At 44.3% G+C, this 22550-nt stretch overlaps 1 protein-coding gene across 1 annotated transcript in view; it reads right to left on the bottom strand.

Annotated features, from left to right (window-relative positions):
* Positions 1 to 22550, bottom strand: part of PLXNA4 (plexin A4) — a 497373-nt gene that overhangs the window by 76145 nt on the left and 398678 nt on the right. The window contains exons 10-13 of the mRNA XM_054399894.1: positions 16923 to 17019; positions 13250 to 13440; positions 5937 to 6088; positions 4689 to 4806 (exon numbers count right to left, since the gene is read on the bottom strand). Coding sequence (XP_054255869.1) covers positions 4689 to 4806; positions 5937 to 6088; positions 13250 to 13440; positions 16923 to 17019 — 558 coding nt within the window. The remainder of the gene's footprint in view (positions 1 to 4688; positions 4807 to 5936; positions 6089 to 13249; positions 13441 to 16922; positions 17020 to 22550) is intronic.

Here is a 22550-nt window from a genome sequence, read left to right as displayed (position 1 = left end):
TTTAATAGAAAAACTTTCCATTCAGTCCCAAGTGAAAAGCTACTATATGCATTTAAATGAAGATTATTTTTTCCCCTCTCTTTAAGAATAATGACACAAATGCTTGAAACTCTCCTCAGCTCCTCTGAACGAACAGGTACATCATGCAGGCACCTTATTGAGCTTTGGAGACCATTAATCCATGTTTATAAAACCACCTGACACACACCACAGCTCCCTCTTCCCCCTACCAAAGCACACACAGAGCCCTCCTTATCCCTATTACTTTGAAAAACAACAGCAAGGTTTCCACTTTGCTTTTGTTCAAAATGCAGCTGCCACCTGGAGAAAGGATTGAACATGAAAATCAGACATAGGGTAGAAATATCTTCTGTCAGAGTTGGACACTTCTTGTGTTTAAACTTGGCTGTTATTGACATGAGGGTTTGGAAACTGGTTTTACACTTTTCTGGGAATATTCTTGTCCTGGTTTGTGCTAGAGCAGAACTAATTTTGGTCAGTGATTTGACTTCTCAGTGCAGGTTCTTCTCAGGAACTGCATTTGCTGAAGTTCAGTGCAAGTTTGCACAGAGAGTAGCTGCTTCTAGCAGTGACAATGCTGATGGGGAGAGTCACTGCCAAGGGCTGGACTGCAGAAAGGCTCTTGTTTAGACTTGCTCCTGTGCACACCAAGGTCACTGCCACATCTTGTGCCCCATGTTGGGGTGCCATAAGTAAGAGATGGCACCTGTGGGGAGGAGTATACAGGACAGGTGATCCTAAACTGACCAACAAGGGACTCCATCCTATGGATGTCATCTTCAGTATAAAGCTGAAGGATCACCAGGGTCAAGCCTATTCTTCAATGGTCAGTGTCTCAGGAAGATTTTACCCATTCTGTATTCAGTCCTGATCCATGTGTTCTTGAATCTAGTTCCAGAATCCGATTCCTGAATTTGCTTCTGAGTTCAGCCTGGGACTTCCCTAGTGCCTGCCCCCTGCATCAGTGGTGATGGTGATGTTTGAAGTCGGTTTGCATCTATTTGTTTCTATTTCATTTTATTGTCATTATTTTCATTCAAGCTGGTTTAGTTTCCTTTCCAACCCATCAGTCTATTCCCCTTATTTCCTTTCTCTTCCCTTTGGGAAGGGAGAGGGATTAACAGAGAGTGTCTGCTGCTCATTTTGTGGCAGCCCTAACCTTTGTCAATTCTCTAGCAGCTGTTATTGGGCATTATCCCAATGTAGATATTATCCCAAAATGCAAATGCAAAAGATGCCTTTCGGTATGCAGTGTTCCTCTATTTCTAGGGTACCATCTCAAGCTCTGATGGCGAATCCTCTTTAATCCCTTACTGATGCCCACCCTCACCAACATGAATTACTTCTGACCACACTGCTGCTGCTGCTGGAATATGAACTCCCAAATGGGAGAAAATGTTTTGAGCATGGATTTAGCGCACATAGCCTGCACAACACTGCAACAGCATCTGCTTTACAAAACACAGAGGAACATTTGAGTTAAAGACCCAAAGCCCTTGTCCCACCCCTGGGTGGGTTTCCTACTTTCTCCTCAGGGGTGGGTAAACCAGCCATGCCCTTTTGAGGATCCTTGCAGACCAGAACCACATCAACAAAGCTCGTTGGCAAAGCATTGCAGTGTCTCATGCAGGGTTTGTGGCTAAGCTCTCCAAGCTGTGATGAACCATCAATTATTCACCATGGCCTTCATAAATATTGCACAGCATGTTTGCAATAAACCCCAGCCTCCAGAATATTTATTATTGCCTTGCTGCTGAAAGGTGACAGAAATGCAAGGGGCTCCAGCAGAGCTCCAGTAGGCTGAAGTGGACAGTGGCAATGAAGGAAAGATGACAGAACACCTGTACCTTTCTAGGAGCCTGCCTACTGTCCTTTGCTCCCCAACCCTTTACTTTCCTCTGGTACCTCCTCCACACAGGCTGTCCATAGAGAAGCTGTCATCAGAGCTATATTTAAACTGACCTCATGGTGCATGTCAAGACCTTGGCTCCCACTTTATTCCTCCTGAGGACAAGGGCAGAGCAAGATGTGACTCATGCACAGCTTGTGCACCTGGGTTTACTTGCTACAAGTTCAACAGTAGCAGCAGCAGGGAACAGATGGAAGGGAGACCTGTTGCAAATGCTCTCTCCTGGGACAAGGATATTAGGAGCAGACCCAAAGAGATGCAATCAGAGTCACTGACATTACCTGCACTAAGTCGTAATATTTTCATTCAAAGACAGAATAAAGGCAAACATGCTTCAGCATCTGAAAGATCTGATTGAAAAACCATGACAATAATCACAGCAACAAAACTAACAAGAACAAAAAAAAAAGGTAAGAAGAAATTATTTTCATTTAGATCATCATAAATTTAATTTCAGCCTGCAACCTTGCAACCCAATGCTTTGTTTCCCTTTTGGCTTATTGTACTCTCTAATTCAATTTACATTTTTGATCACAGATGAGTTTAAAAGTTCTGGTTCAAAATATGGAGAAGAACTGGCACTTCTAAACCTGTTTTAAAACACTGAAATTGAATACTCATTTGAGTTCAAAATATCATCTCTTCCAATTCTTGCAGAAAAAGGGAAGGTTGAACCTATTGGCCAAATTTTACCCTGTTTTGCTTCAAACCTTTTGAAAAGTCATTTTCCAGAGGATTTGCTACACATCAGAAAGCAACTTTTTTCTACCGTGTGATGCCCTTCCTTAGTTTTCAAACATCCTCCTTCCCTTAAAGCTGCCACCCACCACTGCAGGATACCAAAGCATGTTGTGATGCCTGCAATAACATCTCAACCCTCCTGGCAGAAGTATCAGAGGAAGCCAAGCTGTGCCAATGAACACATCTCCTACTACAAAAGCAAGGGACAGGGAAAAGGGTGTGCAGTGGGCAGGCTGGAGAATGTGTTGGTTTTTTTTCTTTGTCTAGCACAAAGGTCTGGAGGTATTCAGCAGAGAAAACCCTTCATGCTGCTGCATGGCTGGGATAGCTGGCAGCCAAAAAGCCAGCAAGCAGTGGGAAAAGCTGTCACAGATGGACACGGATGATCACAATTGGACAGTAATTCAAGAGTAGCAAAGGTGACATGTTGAAGTGTCATGTCCTGGACAGAGCCCTTCTGGCTGCCGTGTGGGGGTTGTCTCCCAAGAAATTTCTCTGTCCCTACCACCGTAGCACCTGAGTGACATCAGAAAATACAAAGAACAAAGAAATATCTCTGGCTTGAGGGGGAAATCTAACATATTTGTATGAATTATCAGCTCCCTTTACCGTAAGAAAATGCTTGGGCATGTGAATAATTTCAGAAGACCCATTCCCTTGCAGGAGCTTTTTGTGGGAACAAAGAAACCCTCTTATCTCAGACCTTCACAGATCTGCGCAGATCAAGGCCAGGAAATGCTTGCATGTCTGCAGCAAGGGGTCTCAGAGGAATAAGCAGGTCTTTTGGACAAGTAGTAGCCTCAGAAACGAGTAAAAAGTAAGTTGAGTGTACAATATATTTGGCTCTGCTCCTCTCTTCCACGAGGCTTTCACCACAGCATCAGTAGTAGTGAGGAATTAGCCCCAGAGCCCCTCTGGTGCCTTTGAAAGCTGAAGTCCCAGACAGACAGCATAGCAAGGCAACTGGCCAGCCCCAGCAAAAAAGAGGAGTGTGGCTGCTGTCTAAGTGCCATCTCCACACATTGAGTGGAAGTTGTGTGTGTGATCCCATCACTCACCAATCCTAGGGGCTTATGAATTCATCTCCAAATTCCATATGGCTAAGTCCAAACCACCCACCCTTAAAAGCTAACTGAAGTCCAGACTTACTGGTGTCTATCATTTCACCATGGAGCAAAAACAATTTCCACTTGCACTGAGCCCCAGTTATACTCTCCAGCTCACCTGCACCCTGGCTGGTGAACTGGTCCCTCCTGATACAGTGCTGCTGGGGTGCAATGCTGCTTCTCCTGGATACCTCTAAGACCAGCTAATGCAAACATGCCTTGAATGCTACATCTTGCAGAAACACCTGCCACTGTCACAGTGACTGTGGCCCAGTAAATGGAAACTTTTCCCCTTGCTAGCAGAAGGTGCTGGGCAGCTCTGCCACTGGTGTTGGTAAGCAGGGAGGATGGAGCAGGTGATGAGAAAAGGCAGGATAAAGACACTCCCTCGGCCACAAAAAAGGAGGGGAAAACACAGCCATGAGCATCACACTTCTGCTGAAGACCTCAGAGTGGTAATGACTGGTGGCAATTCACATGTTTCTTCTGGAAGACACCGGTATCTTCAGTTGTAGGGCCTGGAGGGTTGCTGGTAGGGTGACCATCACACCCGGGAAAAGTGAGATACTAGGGAAGTTCTTTTTACCTTTTATTCTTTTATTCCTTCACCTTTTTTTCTTTCCTTATAGCATTTTTAACTATTAATGAGGATTTTCTGTACTAATTTGGACCATGACTGCACATAACTGTAACTAGACTAATAATTTGGACTATTATTAGAGTGTTAAAACATTAATTAGGTGAGCTATTTTTGCTTATAACGAGTTTGAAAGGAAATGGAAGGAACAACTTGGTGAACTCAGAACATCAGTGAAGAGGCTTAATATGGTCAAGGATGATGGACAGATGCAGCAAAGGGAACTGAGGCCCAACAACCACCAGGGTTAAGGAGAAATCTTGCAGAAGCTTACCATAAAATAGTAGAGTTGTGAAGATCTGGCCATGAACTCTGGCTTGCACTCGGCCACACAAATTTCCACAAAGCCGGCATGCTGGCTGGGTTTGGCCTCCCCCATCTCACATACTATCCTGTGGACAAAACATGAACCAGAAGCAAGGTTTAAGGGATGGTTTGGTGGTCTTGATAAGATGGAATGGAGCAAACAGTCCACACTGCTGAGGAATGGAGTGCAGACTTAATCTGTCCTCTGCTTTCCAATCATATAATCATATCATGCATTGGGTTGGAAAGGACCTTTAAAAGTTCTTCGTTCCAAATCCCCTGCAGTGAGCAGGGATGTCTCCAACTGGATCAGGTTGCTCAGGGTCCCATCAAGTTTGACCTTGAATGTCCCCAGGGATGGTGCCTCCACCACCTCTCTGGGCAACCCATTCCAGTATTTCAGCACCCTCACTGTAAAGAACTTCCTCTCATGTCCAGCCTAAATCTACCCTGCTCCAGTTTCAAACCATTGCCCCTTGTTGCTACAAGTCCTTCTAAACAGTTCCTCCCCACCCTCTATGTAGGTCCCTTTCAGATATTAAACTGATGCCTTAAGGTTTCCCTGGAGCCTTCTCTTCTCCAGGCTGAACAAATCCAACTCTCTCAGTCTGTCTTTGCAGGAGAAGTGTTTCAGCCCTCTGACCATTTTTGTGGCCCTTCTCTGCACCAGCTCTAGCAGATCTACACCTGTCTTGTCTTGAGGGCCTCCAGAAGCCAAACTGTGAATGAAGTTATTCTTTAAAGAGTGGTGGCTTTTGATTGTTGGCACTTGGTGGGACACATACTTAATAAGAGTAAATCAACATAGCTTCACTTAGATTCAACATAGCTGAGCTGAGGATTGACTCTAGAGGTCTTTCTGTCCTCCAGCCTTGCAGGGTGGACAGCTTTGCATATGTAAGGCTTAATGAACACTCCCGAACCTGATAAGGCCCTTCTTGGGACTGCTGACTCCCCATAATGGAACTGAACATCCTTGTGGTGCCTGTTACATGAAAAACAGAAGATAACCTCAGGGCATATGCCATGAGGATTCTCTAAATATGCAATCCAAATGTGGTAATAAAGGCATTATTAGCTCCTGAGCTGTAAGTGAGGAATAGCATCTTCCACTCCTCATTTCCAAGACTGGGTGGTGTTCTTAGGAGACCCTACAAGTAGCAATGACTGTTATCAGACGTGCTGTGGTCCACTGTCTGCCACACACACAACTTACTGCTCTGCTGGGATGTACCCTTCCACCAGTGGTTTGCACTCCACTCCAGCCACTTTGACGTAAGACGCAATATCTCTGAACTCCAGCCCCAGATTCTCCCCACGGATGGTCACTTTGGTCCCACCTTCACGAGGACCTGTCACTGGGTTAATCTGGATAAACAAACCAAGAAGGAGAATAATCAAACTACCTATGTAAAGACATCAGAATCCTCTTAGGTGAAAAAAAAAAGGCAACATCAGGTCTCTTTGTGACCACTAGAGACTTCCATAATTACGAATGCTGAACATCTGCAGGAACAAGCCTACTCCACATAGATCACTTAGTCCAGCACCCTGCATATACATCTCACATATGCCCCAACCTTAGAGTATGCAAAATTCTATCCCCAGAGCTCATTTGTTCTCTTCTAACTATATGCAAAACATCCAGTGCCAAATAGAAGCTTTTTTTAGGTAGAAGCAGAGGTTTCTGGTGGTGCAGCTGAGCTCTGCACTTTATAGACATGAGCCACAGAAAGGAGAGAGATGTGGTGAAATGAAATGGGAGAAGGGACAAGAAAAGGACACAAATGGCTTCAGCCAGTCACTTTAAATCCTAAACTGCCAGCCTGAAGCACATGGAATTTTTGATCTGTTCTGAAGGTAGGCATTGGTCATGCATCACAAACTCAGCTGAAAATGTTCACCTGAGGAAAAAAAAAAAACAACAGCTGAGATACAAGAGAAACAGCATGTCAGAAGAGGTACAGAGTAGGTGGATGGTGACTGAGACAGCAGCTACATGCCAGAATGTATTTTTGAAAGAGCTCTAGCTACTCTCATGGGATAGCTAAAGCTGGGAGAAGGGCAGGCATGGGAGCATGGACAGCCTATTTGTGGGCTGGGACATCCTTGAATCCCAGCAGGAGATGAGTGGCTATCCCAGCCATCCTGGTCACTGGGGGCATAATATTTGCATCCCAGTCTAGACATTCACCAGACCTTAGAAGGGAAAGGATCACTTTGTCTTGCCTTGCAGTGGCTGTACTGGGCAGCAGAGCCAAAGTACCACCCAGACTCCAAAGCTCACCTCTCCTTCCCATTGCAGAACTTCACCTTACACCCAGAGCTGTCCATCTCTGTGCAGTTACGTCTGGTCCATGCAAAGGGGTTGTGTACAAAGGAAAGCATTCTGCGTCACATCCATCACTCTTGTGTTCAGAGCCAGATGGAAATTAGCATTGGAGTTGTCTCCTCAACATTGAAACAACACAAAAATCACGGGGCTGGCCCTGAATTATCTCAGTTCTCTCCTTCCAATTACTTGCTGTGCCCAAATGCTTTGCCACACAACTGCTTGGTTGCAATTGGCTTCAAACGTTGCTTTCAAAGGGTATTCCCTGCTGTCCATTCAGGATGCCATGGTGCCATCTGGCAGTGCTGGAAATGCTCTCTCTGCAGTAAGGAAGTGGGAATTCCTTGTCTGAGGTCTGTACCCACTGGGTGATGGCTCTGCCAATGGGGAATCTAGGGCTGGCAGCTAGACCCTTGTGTAGCAGTTGAACTGGCAGGGCAAGTCGAGGAACTGGCATGAGCAGGGCTGCTCTTGATCACTTCCCAGCACCAAGTCTGTCACCAGGGTTAGACTAATTTCCACCCAAAGGTCAATTTTTAGAAGGTCCATCTTTAATAAAAGAATTGAGATCCTAGCACCTTTATGAAATATTTTATTTTGGGGATATTTTACTTTAGGTTCTGTGAACTACCTCCTGAATGAGTGTGACTGCTCTGACTCTACAGAGAGCCAAGAAAGGTTAACAAATGAATAGCACAGATAATCATAAACAAGTGCTTGCATCTGTAGGGTAATAGAACATAGACACAACTTTTGCAGCACAAGATCCCTGCAGCAGACTAGTTTCAGGTCCAAAACTAGGCAAATACCTCTTAGAATATTAGAATCACAGAATCATTTTGGTTGGAAGAGATCTTTAAGACCATCAACTCCAACTGTTAACATAACATGCTAGGTCACCACAACAACAAGTCTTTTAAATCCCTCCAGGGACGGTGACTCCATCACTTCCCTGGGCAGCCTATTCCAGGGCTCGACAACCCTTTTGGGACAGCAGTTTTTCCTAGCATCCAGTCTAAACCTCCCCTGGTGCAACTTGATGCCACTTCTGCTTTTTCTATTGCTTGTACCTTGGGAGAAGAGAGGAGCAATAGCACAAGGATTTTTCTTGGCTTGAGCCAAGAAAATCAGAACCATGGCAGGCTTGTTCCTACTCTAAAAGTCAACAAGATACTTAAGTCCTAAAAAGAAAATAGCACAACATTCATAAACCTAGCAAGTGAAATGATTATTTGGGTTGGCTGGAGATTTGACCTTTGGAGGGTTTGTCTTGAGGAGATTGATAGGAAGTAGGAAATGGATAAAAAGAGAAAGAAAGAGAGAGGCATTTGTGGTTATCTTCCAGGAAATGAGAAAGGTATCTTCAAAATTGAGAATGAAAATGAAATTTCTACTCCAGGGGAAACTAATACTGATTGTCTCAGTTGGAGACTCAACACTGAAAACTTGAGCTATTTTCCAAAAATGGCAATTCCAAAAATATGTTTATTCTGAATCATTAATAAATAACTATTCAAGCAAAGTTTTCTGCATGAAATACTTATTTTGCTGATGTCAGTTAATCCTCTCCTGATAAAACACTACATGAATGGTGCTGGAAGGCTGGAATACATCTCCATACGAAATGCAATCTAATATGTACTCGAAATGAAAAAGGAAAGGTAAAATAAATTTCCCATAGTTTAGTTTATTTCCTTATGTATTAGACACGCTTTGGAAGAGACCTGAGTACCCCCTGGAATATTTTGGGTTTGTTTCATGCTATTAAACTTACCATCAAATGGTTTTCCCTTGTTCTAGTAAAGCAGGTGTCTAGTAAGGTAGTTTCTGTGAATAATTAGGGCTCATCTATGCCTGACAGTGGTTGCTACCATGGGTACCACATCTCATAGCAGGCCAAAAGATGACAGTTTTTCTCTTACAGTTAATCTCATTATCCTGAATTAAAAAAAGGTGCAATGGTGACAAAGAACATCTTGCTAGAAAAGTCCTTTTCTTTAGTAGTAGAGATGAGTTTGAGACAAACGCTACACTGCAGACACCACAAAAATATCAGATGAAACATCTTCGTCCTCCTTCTACCTCTGTCTAAAGCATTAGATTTTTCTCTTGCTATGACTCTGTACTGGTTCTGGCTGGGAGAGAGTTAATTTTCTTCCTAGTAGTTGGTAGAGTGCTGTGTTTTGGATTTAGGCTGAGAATAATGCTGATAACACAGGGATGCCTTTGTTATTGCTGAGAGGTGCTTACACAGTGCCCAGACCTTTTCTGCTCCTCACCCCATCAGTAAGTAGGCTGAAGGTGCACAAAAAGCTGGGAGGGGGCACAGCTCAGACAGCTGATCCCAACTGACTTAAAGGATATTCCTAACCATATGACATCATGCTAGCATATAAAGATGAGAGAGAAAGATGAAAGGGAGGGATGTTTAGTGATGGCATTTGTCTTCCCAAATCATTGTTACAAGATAGACCCTGACTTTCCTGGAGACAGCTGAACACCTGTGATGGGAAGTGGTGTTTTTCTTGTGTTTGCAGCTTTTGCTTTATCTGTTAAACAGTTTTTGTCTTAACCCATGACTTTTATCACTTTTTACTCTTCTGATTCCCTCCCCCATCCCACTATGTGGGGACAGTAAGCAAGCAGTTCTCTGGGGCTGAGTTGCTGGCTGGGGGTTAAACCATGACAGACTGAAAAAGCATCAACAGGAAACTTCCTGGAGTTAGGCCAGCACAATACCTCTAAACCCCTGCCTGTAAGATCTTTAATTTGCAAAATCCAGCTTCAAAACCTACTTTTATTTTCCCTTAAAACAGGAAGGCCTGGGTTTCTCCTAGGAGCACGTGGGGGATATTTTACCCTCAGCTCATCACACTGCTGTAGATTTGTACAGGAAGAAGGTGTTCTGGGCTGTTTTCACAGAGAGAGAAAAGAAGCCTGTTTCTATAGAATCATAGAATTGTTTTGGTTGGAAGAGGTCTTTATGATCATTGAGGCCAACTGTTAACCTAGTACTGCCAAATCCACTACTAAACCACGTCCCTCCCCCTGTTACACATCGCTTCAGGGATGTGGACTCCATCACTTCTCTGGGCAGTGAGTTCCAGGGTTTGACAACCCTTTTGGGGGAGAAATTGTTCCTCATGTCCAAACTAGACTTCCCCTGGCACAATTTGAGGCTGTTTCCTCTTGTCTTATCACTTGTTACTTGAGAGAAGAAACTGACCCCCAACTGACTACAACCTCCTTTCAGGGAATTGTAGACATCAAGGTGGTTTCCCCCTCAGCCTCCTTTTCTCCAGGCTGAACTACCCCAGTTCCCTCAGCTACTCCTCATAAGACTTGTGCTCTAGATCAGCTTTGTTGGCTTTCTCTGGAGAGACTTCAGGTGCAAAAATGTGGAATGAGAACTGCCAGCTTTGGAGAGGAAAGTATATACAAGGAAACAAAAGCTGCCAAGAAGCCTCAGCTTTCTCTTTAAGAACTGTAACACCACATCACAATTTATGCCCTCTACTCATAACAGCCTAATGCTTCAGCTTGTCACTCTTAGAGAAGGTTTTGTGGCTCAGTGAGTCTGTAAGTCCTTTAATTTCACTGAGTGGCAATATAAATGCAAGAGCTAGTAAATAAGTAGAGGTTATGGGAAGCTCTGTGCTGGGTATGTGTGTCTGCCTGTGCAAGTGTGAGTACACGTGGTATTTCTCCTCCTTCACCAGCACAGATACTGTCCTGGCTCCTTGCCAGAATATATGTGCTCCAGACCTACCATTAGCTGCAATATATATCCAGTCACTTGAGATTACTTCCATGCTAATGGTTCAGAAAAAGACTTTCCAAGAGCGACTTATGATAGCACCAGACAGTTGGAATATTTCATGAGCGAATATTGCAATGATCTGTTTGAGCTTTGGGAGCTGTTGGAGGAAATGCCAGCAGAATTACAAGTACATTCCCTCTGGAGCTGTAGGGTGGAGAATGAGTGCTTTGCACTTCATAAAGAGACTGGAGATGAAGGGTTGGGCTCAAAGCATGGGAAGAATAATGTAGATGGACCTTCAGAACATCACAAAAATGTATGGTTAGGTCCTTGTGTTTTGGACTTCTACTTTTCCTGGTCATCCATCATCTTCCCAATGCAGAATTCTATAAATCTGTGCAATATTTCTGAATCTTTCCACGGTCTGAGAATCTGAAAAGATTCAGAAAAGGTTCTCCTCATCTCCCAATAATTTTCAAGGTCTCAAAGCTGAACTTCCAGATGGAACTACTAATTCTGGCTGTCTGGGCTTGGTTTCACAGCTTCGCGTGGTCAGGTGGGCTCAAAATTACCAGCCCTAGATAAATTCATGGTGCAGACCTCCACCTTGGAAACATCAGAATGAGCCTGGCAGTCCATCAGTTTAAATGAATCAGTACTTTGGGAATTGATGGCTGGCATGGAGATGGATGTAGCACAGTAAGAGGGCTTCCTTTCAGTGGCGTCAGTGAAAAAAACCAGATTCTACCCAGACTTTTCTTTCACAAAACTTTCCTGCAAGGACATTGGTTTAAGGCTTGTCTTTAACATCCACACTTTTTGATTCTTAACCAAATACAACTGAAAAAACCTTTCTTGCTTCCTAGGAAAGTGACCCACCTAATTATTCATATTAAACCACAACTGTGGAGGTTGGATTGTCCTCTTCTGTGTTTCCCTTTATCTTCTTTGTCTCATGTTCTTCCTATTTTCTTATTTGCAGAATAAGGCCCTAGACACACTGGAAGGGAACTCATGGTAACTAAGGCATGCTCACTGAGAAATGCTTAAGGCAGGAAGAAATTGATAAAGACGTAGCTGTTATTTTCAAGGTCAAGATCTGTTCTGCTTCCTGTGATCCTGAAAATGGTGCCATTATTACATAGGTGTCCTAAGTCAGCAGCCAAAAATCCTTTCAGAGTGCAGGCCTGATTTTGTAGAATCATAGAGTGGTTTGACTGGAAGGGACCTTAGCAGGTCATCTAGTCCAGCCCCCTTGCAGTGAACAGATACATCTTCAACTAGATCAGGTTGCTCAGAAACTCATCTGACCTGACCTGGAATGTTTCCAGAGATGGCACATCTATCACCTCTCTGGGCAATCTGGGCCAATGTTTCACTGTTCTCATTGTTGGCAATTTCTTCCTTGGATCTAGTCTGAATCTCCCTCTTTGAGTTTGAAACCATCACCTCTTGTGCTGTCACAACAGAACCTGCTAAAAAGATTGTCCCTATCTTTCTTACAAACCCTATTTAAGTGCTTGTCTTTTCTCCCTCTGTTCCATCTCTCTACCATGTTTCTAGTCTGTGCACCTTTCCCCAGCTCTTCCTTTTGCTCAGTCAACACAATTACAAGTAAACCTTCTAAAGAACATCATTATTAAGCAGGTCCTTCTCTCCAGCCTTGCTCCCATTATCTATTTATCACTTAATAGGACAATTTCAAACTTCATTTAGTCCAGATTTGATCCTGCCTCCTCCTTAAGCCTTCAAAGACTGAAGTTGAAAGCTATCCCAGGCTTGTTTGCTCTATGGGGACTTCTTTCACCATTGAAGTCAGCTGGGCAAACAAGATTGTGACTCTTCTGGAGTCAGTGGAGTCTTGCTTTATTCTGGTCATTGAATTTGCTCAAGTCATTCTGAAAGAAAGCACAAACTACAGACTGTCCCCTCCCTTGACCTTCCACCATCAAAGCTCAAACCACTCTGAGATCACTCAGCATCATCTTCTCAGCCAGGATGGCCAGAAAGGCTGCTTCAAGGACAGTTGGGCTCATTTGATTACCCTAATACCATCCATTTTAGATGCCCCAGAACAGCTTATCTTACCTTCAGATGTTTCTCTAGAAGGCTACAGTCTCCTAAAAGCTTTATGTCACACCTTGTGTGGGCAGGTGAGATACTATGAGGTTCCTTAGAGTGCACCAGCAGACTGTGTTTGTAAGACTGATTCATGTCCACATTGACTGTGACATTCTGACCACCCCTGTGTCATAGACACCTGAAGTTGTGTGCTGCTTTTGAAGACCACCATACCCAAGGGTGCCCGGGGCTTTGTTTGACCCAGCAGAGCTCAGCCCTGACTTTCCCCTCACCAATCAAAAAACATATCAGGAAAATCAATCAAGAAAAGGGTACAAGAGAGAATACTCCAGTTTCCTGTAGACCTGTGACTTACATCTGTGATCTTGGGGTTGGTGCATTTGCCCTTGGTGCTGGACAACTCCAGCCACTGGCTGTCCTGGGCTGGGCAGTGCTGCTTCAGCGTACACTGGCTCTGTCCCTCACACCAACCACACTCGAAGTCTGGGTCAGCTTTCAGGCAGAGTCCACAGCTGTCCCGCATGGCCCCACACTTGTACAGGTGAACTGGAGGGACAGAAGACAAAAAAAAAGTGGACCTGAGAGATGCAGATAGCATGGGAGAGGGGTGGGATGTCAGAGAGCAGAATGAGGACCGAGGGAGGGAAAAGTGTTAGGGGCTGTTCATCCCAGAGGCATGTAGGACCTCTGCAAGGGGGTAAATAATAGGGGTGAAATATTTACATTTTTCTTGAAGTAAACTGCACTTGTCAGAATCCATCTCTAGTATAAGATGGTTTTGGAAGCTGAAAGGAGAAGGAAGGATGTTGTCCTCAGTAGAGTGATGGGCTGCAAGAAGGAAGTTGGGGAGAAAGATGCTTGGGCAGGCCTCAGTCCTTTTCTTTTTCAGAAACCAAATGTCATGCAGTGTCACCTACAACCACTCTTAGCATCAGTTCTTCATCCTACAATAATTTTCTAAGACTTAGCCTACCACAACTTAAACTTTAAGCTTTTCCTAGTGTGAAACTACCCAGAACTGGATGCCAAGGTAACATCACCCAGGTTTCCTCCATAACAGAAATCCTAAGAGATAATAAATCCACAGTGTTCACTATGAAGCTGAACCAGCCTTCCCTCCTTCCACTCCAGAAATTCTGTCTTGAGGTTCTGTGTTGATGCCCCTCTAATACAGACAGCAATCTGTTAATGCTTTAGCTCCACCTTGGGCTGCTACGTGATTAGAAGCAATCAAATCTTTTTTCAAATAAAGCCTTAAGATATTGCAGTCCTCCTACTAAATAATTTTATTTCACTTTGAAAAGACCTCTAAAATCACTGAGTCCAACTGTTGACCTATCACAACAACAGCCATTAAACCATGTCCTGAAGAGCCATGTCTACACACTCTTCTAAGATGGGGCATTTCCCCTTTGTGCTTCTCTTCTGCTGTGTCAGTAGGTGACTAAAGTCTTGTCTGTGGTTACAGTTATGCACAATCCCAAAGCCCAAAGCCTTTGGATACATGTGCTGAAAAGTTCTGCCTCTCTCAACAAGTATTGACCAACATAATCTCAGAAAATTTTTATTTCTCTAAGTTGGGAGCAAGAAAATTTTGCAAAGCAGCTGTCAATCACTGTGTGCTACAGGACTCCTGAGATGCAGCCCTTTCCTTAATTTTCTCTTAGATTTCCTCAACTTTGCTGAGTTCCTCTGCTTTTAGTGCTACCAGTGACCATCTGCAGGCACTTCAGTAGGCTTGGCTTAGTTTAGCTTTTCAGCCCACCAGTCCCAGGCCAAGTGATGTTGGCTATGAAAGTAGTGGCATCTTGGTTGCTTGAAGGCAACATACCCCAGTGCAACTGAGAAAGACACTGGGTATAATCCTGCCTCCGCCCCTCCAGCTCAGTTTTCCAAGGAAGAAGATCTGCTTGTTTGCAGCACTGCCCAAAGCCCTGCCAGGGTTTTGTGTTTGTGTGTAGATATATCCAAATGCACAGGCTGAACATCCAAATGCTCCTCCTGACCCAAAACAGGTTATCGTCATTTGGGATAGCCACCAGCCAGTGCCACTTCATAATTTTTTCTTAGTCACTACTTAAAAGTTTTGGGTTGGAATAACACAATAACTTATAAAGGACTGTGCTCAAGACTAAGCACCACAAGTGTTTCTTGAGTTCACAGGATCATAGAATCATTCAGGTTGGAAAAGACTTTTAAGATCACCGCTTCCAACCACTAACCCAGCACTGCCAAGTCCACCACAAAATCATATCCCTCAGCACCACATCTACATGGACTTTTAAACACCTCCAGGGATGATGAACTCTACAACATTCCTGGGTAGCCTGTTCCAGAGCTTGACAACCATTTTGGGAAAGGAAGTTTTCAAAATGTCCAACCTAAAACTCCTTTGGTGCAGCTTAAGGCCATTTCCTCTTGTCCTATCACTTGTCACCTGGGAGAAGAGCTCATTCCCTGGTCTGATTTTTGTTACCAGTGCAGAAATGCCCTGATGATGACACAATCATCATGATTATGAGATTGATTTTTCTCCTCATCAACTGGGACAATTCAGTACTGCTCCAAGACGTTTACACTCTTGGTGTGGACCATGTTGCATCAGAAACACTCAGGCTATAATGGTAGTAGAAAATTAAGCAGGACTGGGATAAGAGCCCAAACTTGACCTCCAGCCCACCCTGTTTAAGGCCAGCACAGGTCATGGCACTGTTAGAACCCATGAATATGAGCATTGTCCTGGCAATGCCTTGTAACAGCTTGGAGAGCAGAAGAGAGGGCAGACAGCTGCAGTGTGGAGAGAGGCTGTCAGTATGAACATGAACTGTGACATGATGCTGGATGCCAGGGCTAGATAAGGCTCTCTGGCCTTGCCTCTTGTGCTTACTGAGTGGATTTAACATTGAACACAAAAAAAACCCAAAACCACCACACCTCCTCCCACCCCCAAAAAAAAAAAGGAAAGGGAAAGAAAAAAGAGGAAACAAAGGTGGAAAATTGGGGTACAGGGGGAGGGCCAGCAAAGAGCGACATCACAGAGATAGGAGGAGGAGGAGAAGGACAGGAAGGAGTCATGTCATGAGAAGAAGAATTGCCCTCTGTATTGCTTTCCCGGTTCAGTGAGGTGTTGGTGAAAACGTCACCCACTACCCCTCAGTGTGAGGGTGGGTGTGAAATGGTGTGAGGGGAGCATGGGAGTATCTGATGGAGAGAGATGGAATGGGGAAATGTGTGGAAAGTTTCTGAGAAAAGGTAAAATGAGGGAGGGAGAAACTCACATAGTGATGTGAGAAGGGTCTGCAGGTCTGAGCTGTAGATGAAGAGCAGAGAGGAGGGGTTGCCTGAGTGAAAGACCTCAGGGTGACTGAGGGTAATGAAGAAAATGTGAATGGACTACCCTCTCCAGCAAAAATGCCTGCCCCAGGGTCATGTCTGGACATGCAATATCCCTCTGTGACAGGCACATCAGTTCTGTGTCACTGGTGGAGTTGAACAGAGCCATGCTCTGGGCAGGAGGTGGTTTTCTGTCCTTTGCCATTATCATTTCATTTTGTTCCAACTTTGCCCATGGTGAGCTGCAGCCTTTCTCCTCCCCCTCTCCCTTCCCCTCCTCATTACTACATTGCCTCTGAGTGAGCAGACAGCGCCTGGACTCCTGGCATGTTAACTTGAAAAGTATCACTGCAGGAGAAATAAAGAGGAAGAAGAAAGCTGGAGAAGGAAGGGCATAAAAACAAGACACGAAAAATGTGGGGAGAAGCAGGAGGTGAAGATGATGAGGGAAGAGAGAAAGCACCACAAGTGGGAGGGAGAGTCATATTTCTCAGGTGTAAAGAGAGAAGTGTTGGGGTTTGAGGTGGGGAGGAACATCAAGCACGCACACAAAAAAATGGTAATTTGCAGAGTGCAGAGAACAAGTATGCAGCAGACAGCACAGGGAGATGGTGGCAGCTTTGTTAAGTGTAGGGAGTGATGCAGCCCGTTGCTAAGGTTACAGCTTCCAAGGACAAGTTGAAATAACTCTTTACCTTTGTTCTGTGCTGGGTTGTCAATGTTGAAATTCCCGTTCCACACGACCGTCAGTTCCACCGGTAGGCTGTTAATCTCCATCCCTTCGTACGAATACTAGAAGTGGGAGAGGAAAAAGAAAGGAAAAAAAAAAGGAAAAAAAAAAAAAAAGAAAATCCCAATCCCAGATTTAACATGGTGACCTGAGGTGGGGAGGGGATGGGAGGAGGCAAGAGGTAGTGCTGCAAGTTGTGAATAAGAGAAACAGAGCTTTCAGCTACCTCCCTAATCACCGCTATCTGTCAGAAAGCCACAGGATGCTTTCAAAGTTGTGGTTTCCAGTAGAGCAAGGTGCCCCCCTCTGCTTGGTACTGGTGAGGCAACACCTTGAGCTGTGTTCAGTTTTGGGCCCCTCACTCCAGGAAGGACATTGAGGTGCTGGAACCAGTCCATAGAAGGGCAACAAAGCCGGTAAAGGGTCTGGAGAACAAGTCTTGTGAGGAGTGGCTGAGGGAACTGGGGTTGTTTAGTTTTCAGAAGATGAAACTGAGGGGTGACCTCATTGCCCTCTAAGGAAGTTGGAGAAAGGTGGGGGTCAATCTCTTTTCATATGCACAAGTGATAGGACAAGAGGAAATGGCCTCAAGTTGTGCCGGTGATGTTCAGGTTGGATATTAGGGGAAAATTCTTCACAGAAATGGTCATTAGGCATTGGAACAGGCTGCCCAGGAAGGTGGTGAAGTCACTGTCCCTGAAGGTATTTAAAAGCCATGTGAATGTGGTACTGAGGGATGTGGATTAGGGGGAGTGGGATTGTGATGTCTAGGTGAGCAGTTTGATGTGAAGATCTTGAAGGTCTCTTCCAACTTTGACAGTTCTGTGATTCTATAATCTACAGCCATTAGATGAATATTCCATGATTTAAGCATATTTGCATGTTATGGAGCTTGTTTTAGAAATCTGCCTCTTGCTGAGGTGTTGAGCACAGCTCTGAAGAACATTTTGCCATGGTGCACTTCTGAGGTTCACATCATGCATTGTGGGTCTACCATCTCCATATGGGTAGTGAATACTAGAACAAGGTAATAGGAATAGGGTAGTGAAATACCCAAACATGTTGCTCAAGGGACATGGGGTGGATGCCCCATCCCTGGAGGTGTTCAAGGTCAAACTTGATGGGGTCCTGCACAACTTGATCTAGTTAAAGATTTCCCTGATGATTGTAGAGGGGTTGGATAAGGAGAGCATCGAGGGTCCCTTCCAATCCAATGCATTCCATGAATCTATGAATAGAACTCTGCTGTGCACTTCATAGATGCTGAGTACATCCATAGATGCTTTGAGCACTGGAACAGGATGTACAGAAAGATTGCAAAGTCTCCTTCTCAGGAGAGTGTCAAAACCAACTTGGACACATTCCTGTGCAACCTGCTTTAGGTGAACCTGCTGTAGCAGAGAGGAGGTTGGACTAGATGATCCTCAGAGATCCCTTCCAATCCCTTACCATTCTGGGATTCTGAGAATGGATGTAAGGTTAGGTACACTAGTGATATTTTAAAAACTCTTGGAAAAACTCATTAAGTTCTCAGGAAGCAGGGAACAGGCATATCATGAAAATACCTTAAAAGCAGGGAAGATGGAGGTTCTGTGTAATTATAGACCTGTCAGCCTAACTTGGCTTCCCAAGAAGAAAGTACATCAAATTATTAAACAATCAATTTATAAGCACCTGCAAGATGATAAGGTGATAAAAATCAACCACCATAGATTTGTCAAGAACAAATTGTGTCAACCCAATCTAATTTCTTTTTCTGACAGCTTTAATGGCTTTGTGGATAAAGGGGAGGCAGCAGATGTGATTTATCTTGATTTCAGTAGAGCATTTGCTATAATCATTACAGGAGATTCCCATAAACAAACTTAGGAAATAGGATCTAAAAGAACCCACCCTCAGATGTATGTAAAAGCTGCCAAAAGGAAGCTAAATAATTCAATGTCAGGCTGGGAGGGTGTCACAAATGGAGCATTGTTCTGGGTGTAGGGTTATTCACTATTTTCACTACTGACTTGGATGACAGACTAACGATATAATGAATGACAGCGGGCACAAGAACATCCAAAAGCAGGGTTAAGAATTCAAAACAAACTTGACAGATTGTAGAACAGGGCCAAAGTCAACAAAGTGAAATTCAATCCAGGCAAGTACTGAGTGTTCTTCAGGAGGAGAAATCAATGCAAACAAATATGGAAGTGGAGTGACTGGCCAGTGCTGCAGGAAAGTGTCTGGGGACTACTGAAGAGCACAGATTGTGAATCAACAATGCCATATTGCTGCCAAAAACCCCAACCAAATCTCATTTGGGGATGTAGTAGATAGAGTTTGTTCCATACATAAGTCCCAGAAGGCAGTTGTTTTTCCCTGCTCAGAACCAGAAAGGCTTCAGCTGTATTAGGAGGGATCCAATTTCCAGCAAGAAGAAAGGCATAGAAATCTTCTGAGAGAGTTGGACAGACTTAAACAAACACTTGTCAGGCACAGTTGAGGTACAAAGATCTGATTTTTAACAAAGGAAATGGAAACTGATCTCTGGAGGGTCTCTCTGCTTAGAGAGCTCTCTGACATAAACCAGTTCACAGAGGGTTCACCCAGTTGCCCACCTCCATCAAGAGCTTCCATCCAATGCTTCACTAAAAGGCAAAAAGCCTCATCGTGGGAGAGGAGATGGTTGCTTAAAGGACAGAATAGGAACAAGACAAGAAGAAGAGACACATTTCATGTTTTCTAGTCTTACTGTCTACAGTGCACATAAGGATTTACCCTTCTGAAATCAAGAATGTCTGACTGCACTGGGATTTACAGAGGGACTAGCTCCCACTTTTCATAGAATCATAGAATGGTTTGGGTTGGAAAAGACCTTAAAGGTCACCTAATCTGTCAAAGGCCTTCCACTAGATCAGGTTGCCCAAAGGCCTGTCTAACCTGGCCTTGAGCACTTCCACAGATGGGGTATCTACATCTTCTCTGGGCAACCTGTTCCTGTGTCTCAACACACTCACAGTAAAGAACTTCTTCTTTACATCTAATCTAAATCTACCCTCTATAAGTTTGAAATGATCAGCCCTTCTCTTGTCACTACACTCCCAGATAAAGAGTCCCTCCTCATCTTTTTTATAGGCCCCTTTTAATTACTAGAAGGATGCAATAAGGTCTCCCTGGAGTGCTGTCCATGCTGAACAGCCCAAAGTCTCCCAGATGGCCTTTATATCAAAGGTGTTTCAGGCCCCTGAACGTCTTCATGGCCTCCTCTCGACCTGCTTCATCAGACCTATGTCTTTATTGTGCTGAGGACCCCAGATCTGGACCCAGCACTGCAGATGGGATCTCACCAAAACAGAAGTGCAGAATCACCTCTCTTGACCTGCAGGTCCTGTTTTTCATGACGAAGCCCAGGATGCGATCAGCCTTCTGGGCTATGCACACACACTGCTGGCTCATCTTCAGTTTGTCACTCACCAGCAGCCACAAACCCCTCTCCACAAGGCTGCTCCAGCCTGTGTTTGTGGTTGATACAAAGAAAAAGATGTTTTCCCCACTACAGGGTTAACTATAATTCAGTAAGCTGTCTGATTTGGTTGGGCATATCTTAGAGACCACTAAAGAGTTTCCCATCATTTAGAGTCTCAGAATGTTTTTTTCCACAGAGATGCCAAAGCTCTGAGCCTTTTAGATGCAGGTTTTTCTGTATCCATTAATTGACATCTAATTGTGGAGCAAATCATATCTGGTGATTTCTGTCCATTACAGTAGAGTGAGTGCTAGTTGAACGGTAATTTCTCTTTGGACAAACTAAACACAATTAGCCACTAATATTCAAGACCCTGTGATTACAATCTAGTTTTAAGGTATTTATGGGTACAAGCTTTGTGGTTACCATGGAAGTAATGAGCAGCTGCAGGTTAGCAGAGCCCTTTGCAATCCACCAGTCTTGTTCAATATTAGCATTTTTGTGACACGGTGTCACTGCCAGCAAGATGCAAGACGATGCGGAGTCTCTTGGACTCACAGCATTGGCTTTTCACAGCTTTTTGGAGGTAGGAGCAAGGATGGGGAAAGGAGCGTGAAGAAGAACACCTATGAAATACAGAACAATTAATAGAATCACGGAATCATGGGATTGTTTCTGCAAGAAAAGACCTCTAAATTCATGGATGCCAACTGTTGACCTAACATGGGCATTAAACCATGTCCTGAGGTACAACTACATGGTTATAGAACACCTCAGAGGACTCCACCACCTCCCTGGCCAGCTTGTTCCAAGGCCTGACCACCATTTCAGTAAATTTTTATCCCTAATTTCAAATGTAAACCTCCCCTGGTGTAATTTCAGGCCATTGCTTCTCTTTCTATCACTTGATACTGGGGAGGAAAGACCAACCCACACCTCACTACAAATTTCTTTCTCTTCAGATAGTTGTAGAGACGTGTGAGGTCTCCCCTCAGACTCCTCTTTTCCAGACTAAGCAACCCCAGTTCCCTCAGTTGCTCCTCATAAGACTTTTCTCTAAACCCTTCACCATCTTTGTTACCCTTCTCCACATATGTTTCAGCAACTTAAAGTCTTTCTTTTAGCGAGGGGCCCAAAACTGAATCCAATAATCTCCTGCCACTCCAGAGCTTTGTGGATGCCTACTTTGTACAACATTTTGCAAATGCTGGTTTGGAATGGGAAAGAGCATTTCTACAGAGCCACTGATCACCCTTAAGTGATCTTCTTAAACACCTTCTTAGGTGTTTAAGAGCAGGCTGGATGAGGCTCTGGCCAGCCTGGTCTAGTGTGAGGTGTCCCTGCCCATGGCAGGGGGGTTGGAACTAGATGATCCTTGTGGTCCCTTCCAACCCTGACTGATTCTATGATTCTAAGTTGGATGTTGAGTCTGCAGGTGCCTGAGAAAGCATTGCTTCCTGTCTCAGCAGAGCCTCATGTGTGTGTGTTGGGATTTAGCTGTTAGAGCCTAGACAGGGAAGCCAAGGGACAGGCAGCTGGAGTCTCCCAGAGCCTTTCATCCCACTGAAGATCTGAGTGCCAGCAGCAGGAGCCCAGCTGGGATTTCAGATCTTATCTGTCTGCAGCACTGGGGGCAAACACATATTAAACTTGTTAACTCAGCAGACTTGATCCAGAATTGGAAACAAATGCGGGGGAATAAACAGCAGGATCCCCATGGAAGAGCTCCAAGGATGAAGCCAGCTGGGAGCTGGAATGAGTTTACTCCTAGTGCAATTCCTGGTCTACCACTTGTAGATGTGGTGCTGAGGCACATGGTTTAGCGGTGACCTGGCAGTGCTGGGTTAATGGTTGGACCTGATAATCTGAAAGGTTTCTTCCAGTCAAAGTAATTCTGTAATTTTGTGACTCAGCCATTTCGTGGGCTGCAGGACAGCCAAACAGAGCACTTTGCAAGGTCCCTGTGAGTAAATTCTCTGTCCTTTTCAGACCATAGGAGCTGCTAACTTATTGTGACTATCCATTCACTGAACTCAGTAGGGGTCTTTGAAAAGGATTTGACCAGCTATAACAATAAGATGGAAATACATTTCAGAGAAGGGAAAAGGGATGGTGTATCAATCTCCAGGACACCAGAGCTTC

This window comes from Indicator indicator, chromosome 3 (assembly GCF_027791375.1).
Source record: "Indicator indicator isolate 239-I01 chromosome 3, UM_Iind_1.1, whole genome shotgun sequence".
NCBI lineage: Eukaryota > Metazoa > Chordata > Aves > Piciformes > Indicatoridae > Indicator > Indicator indicator.
This window is presented reverse-complemented; position numbering and strand designations above follow the sequence as displayed.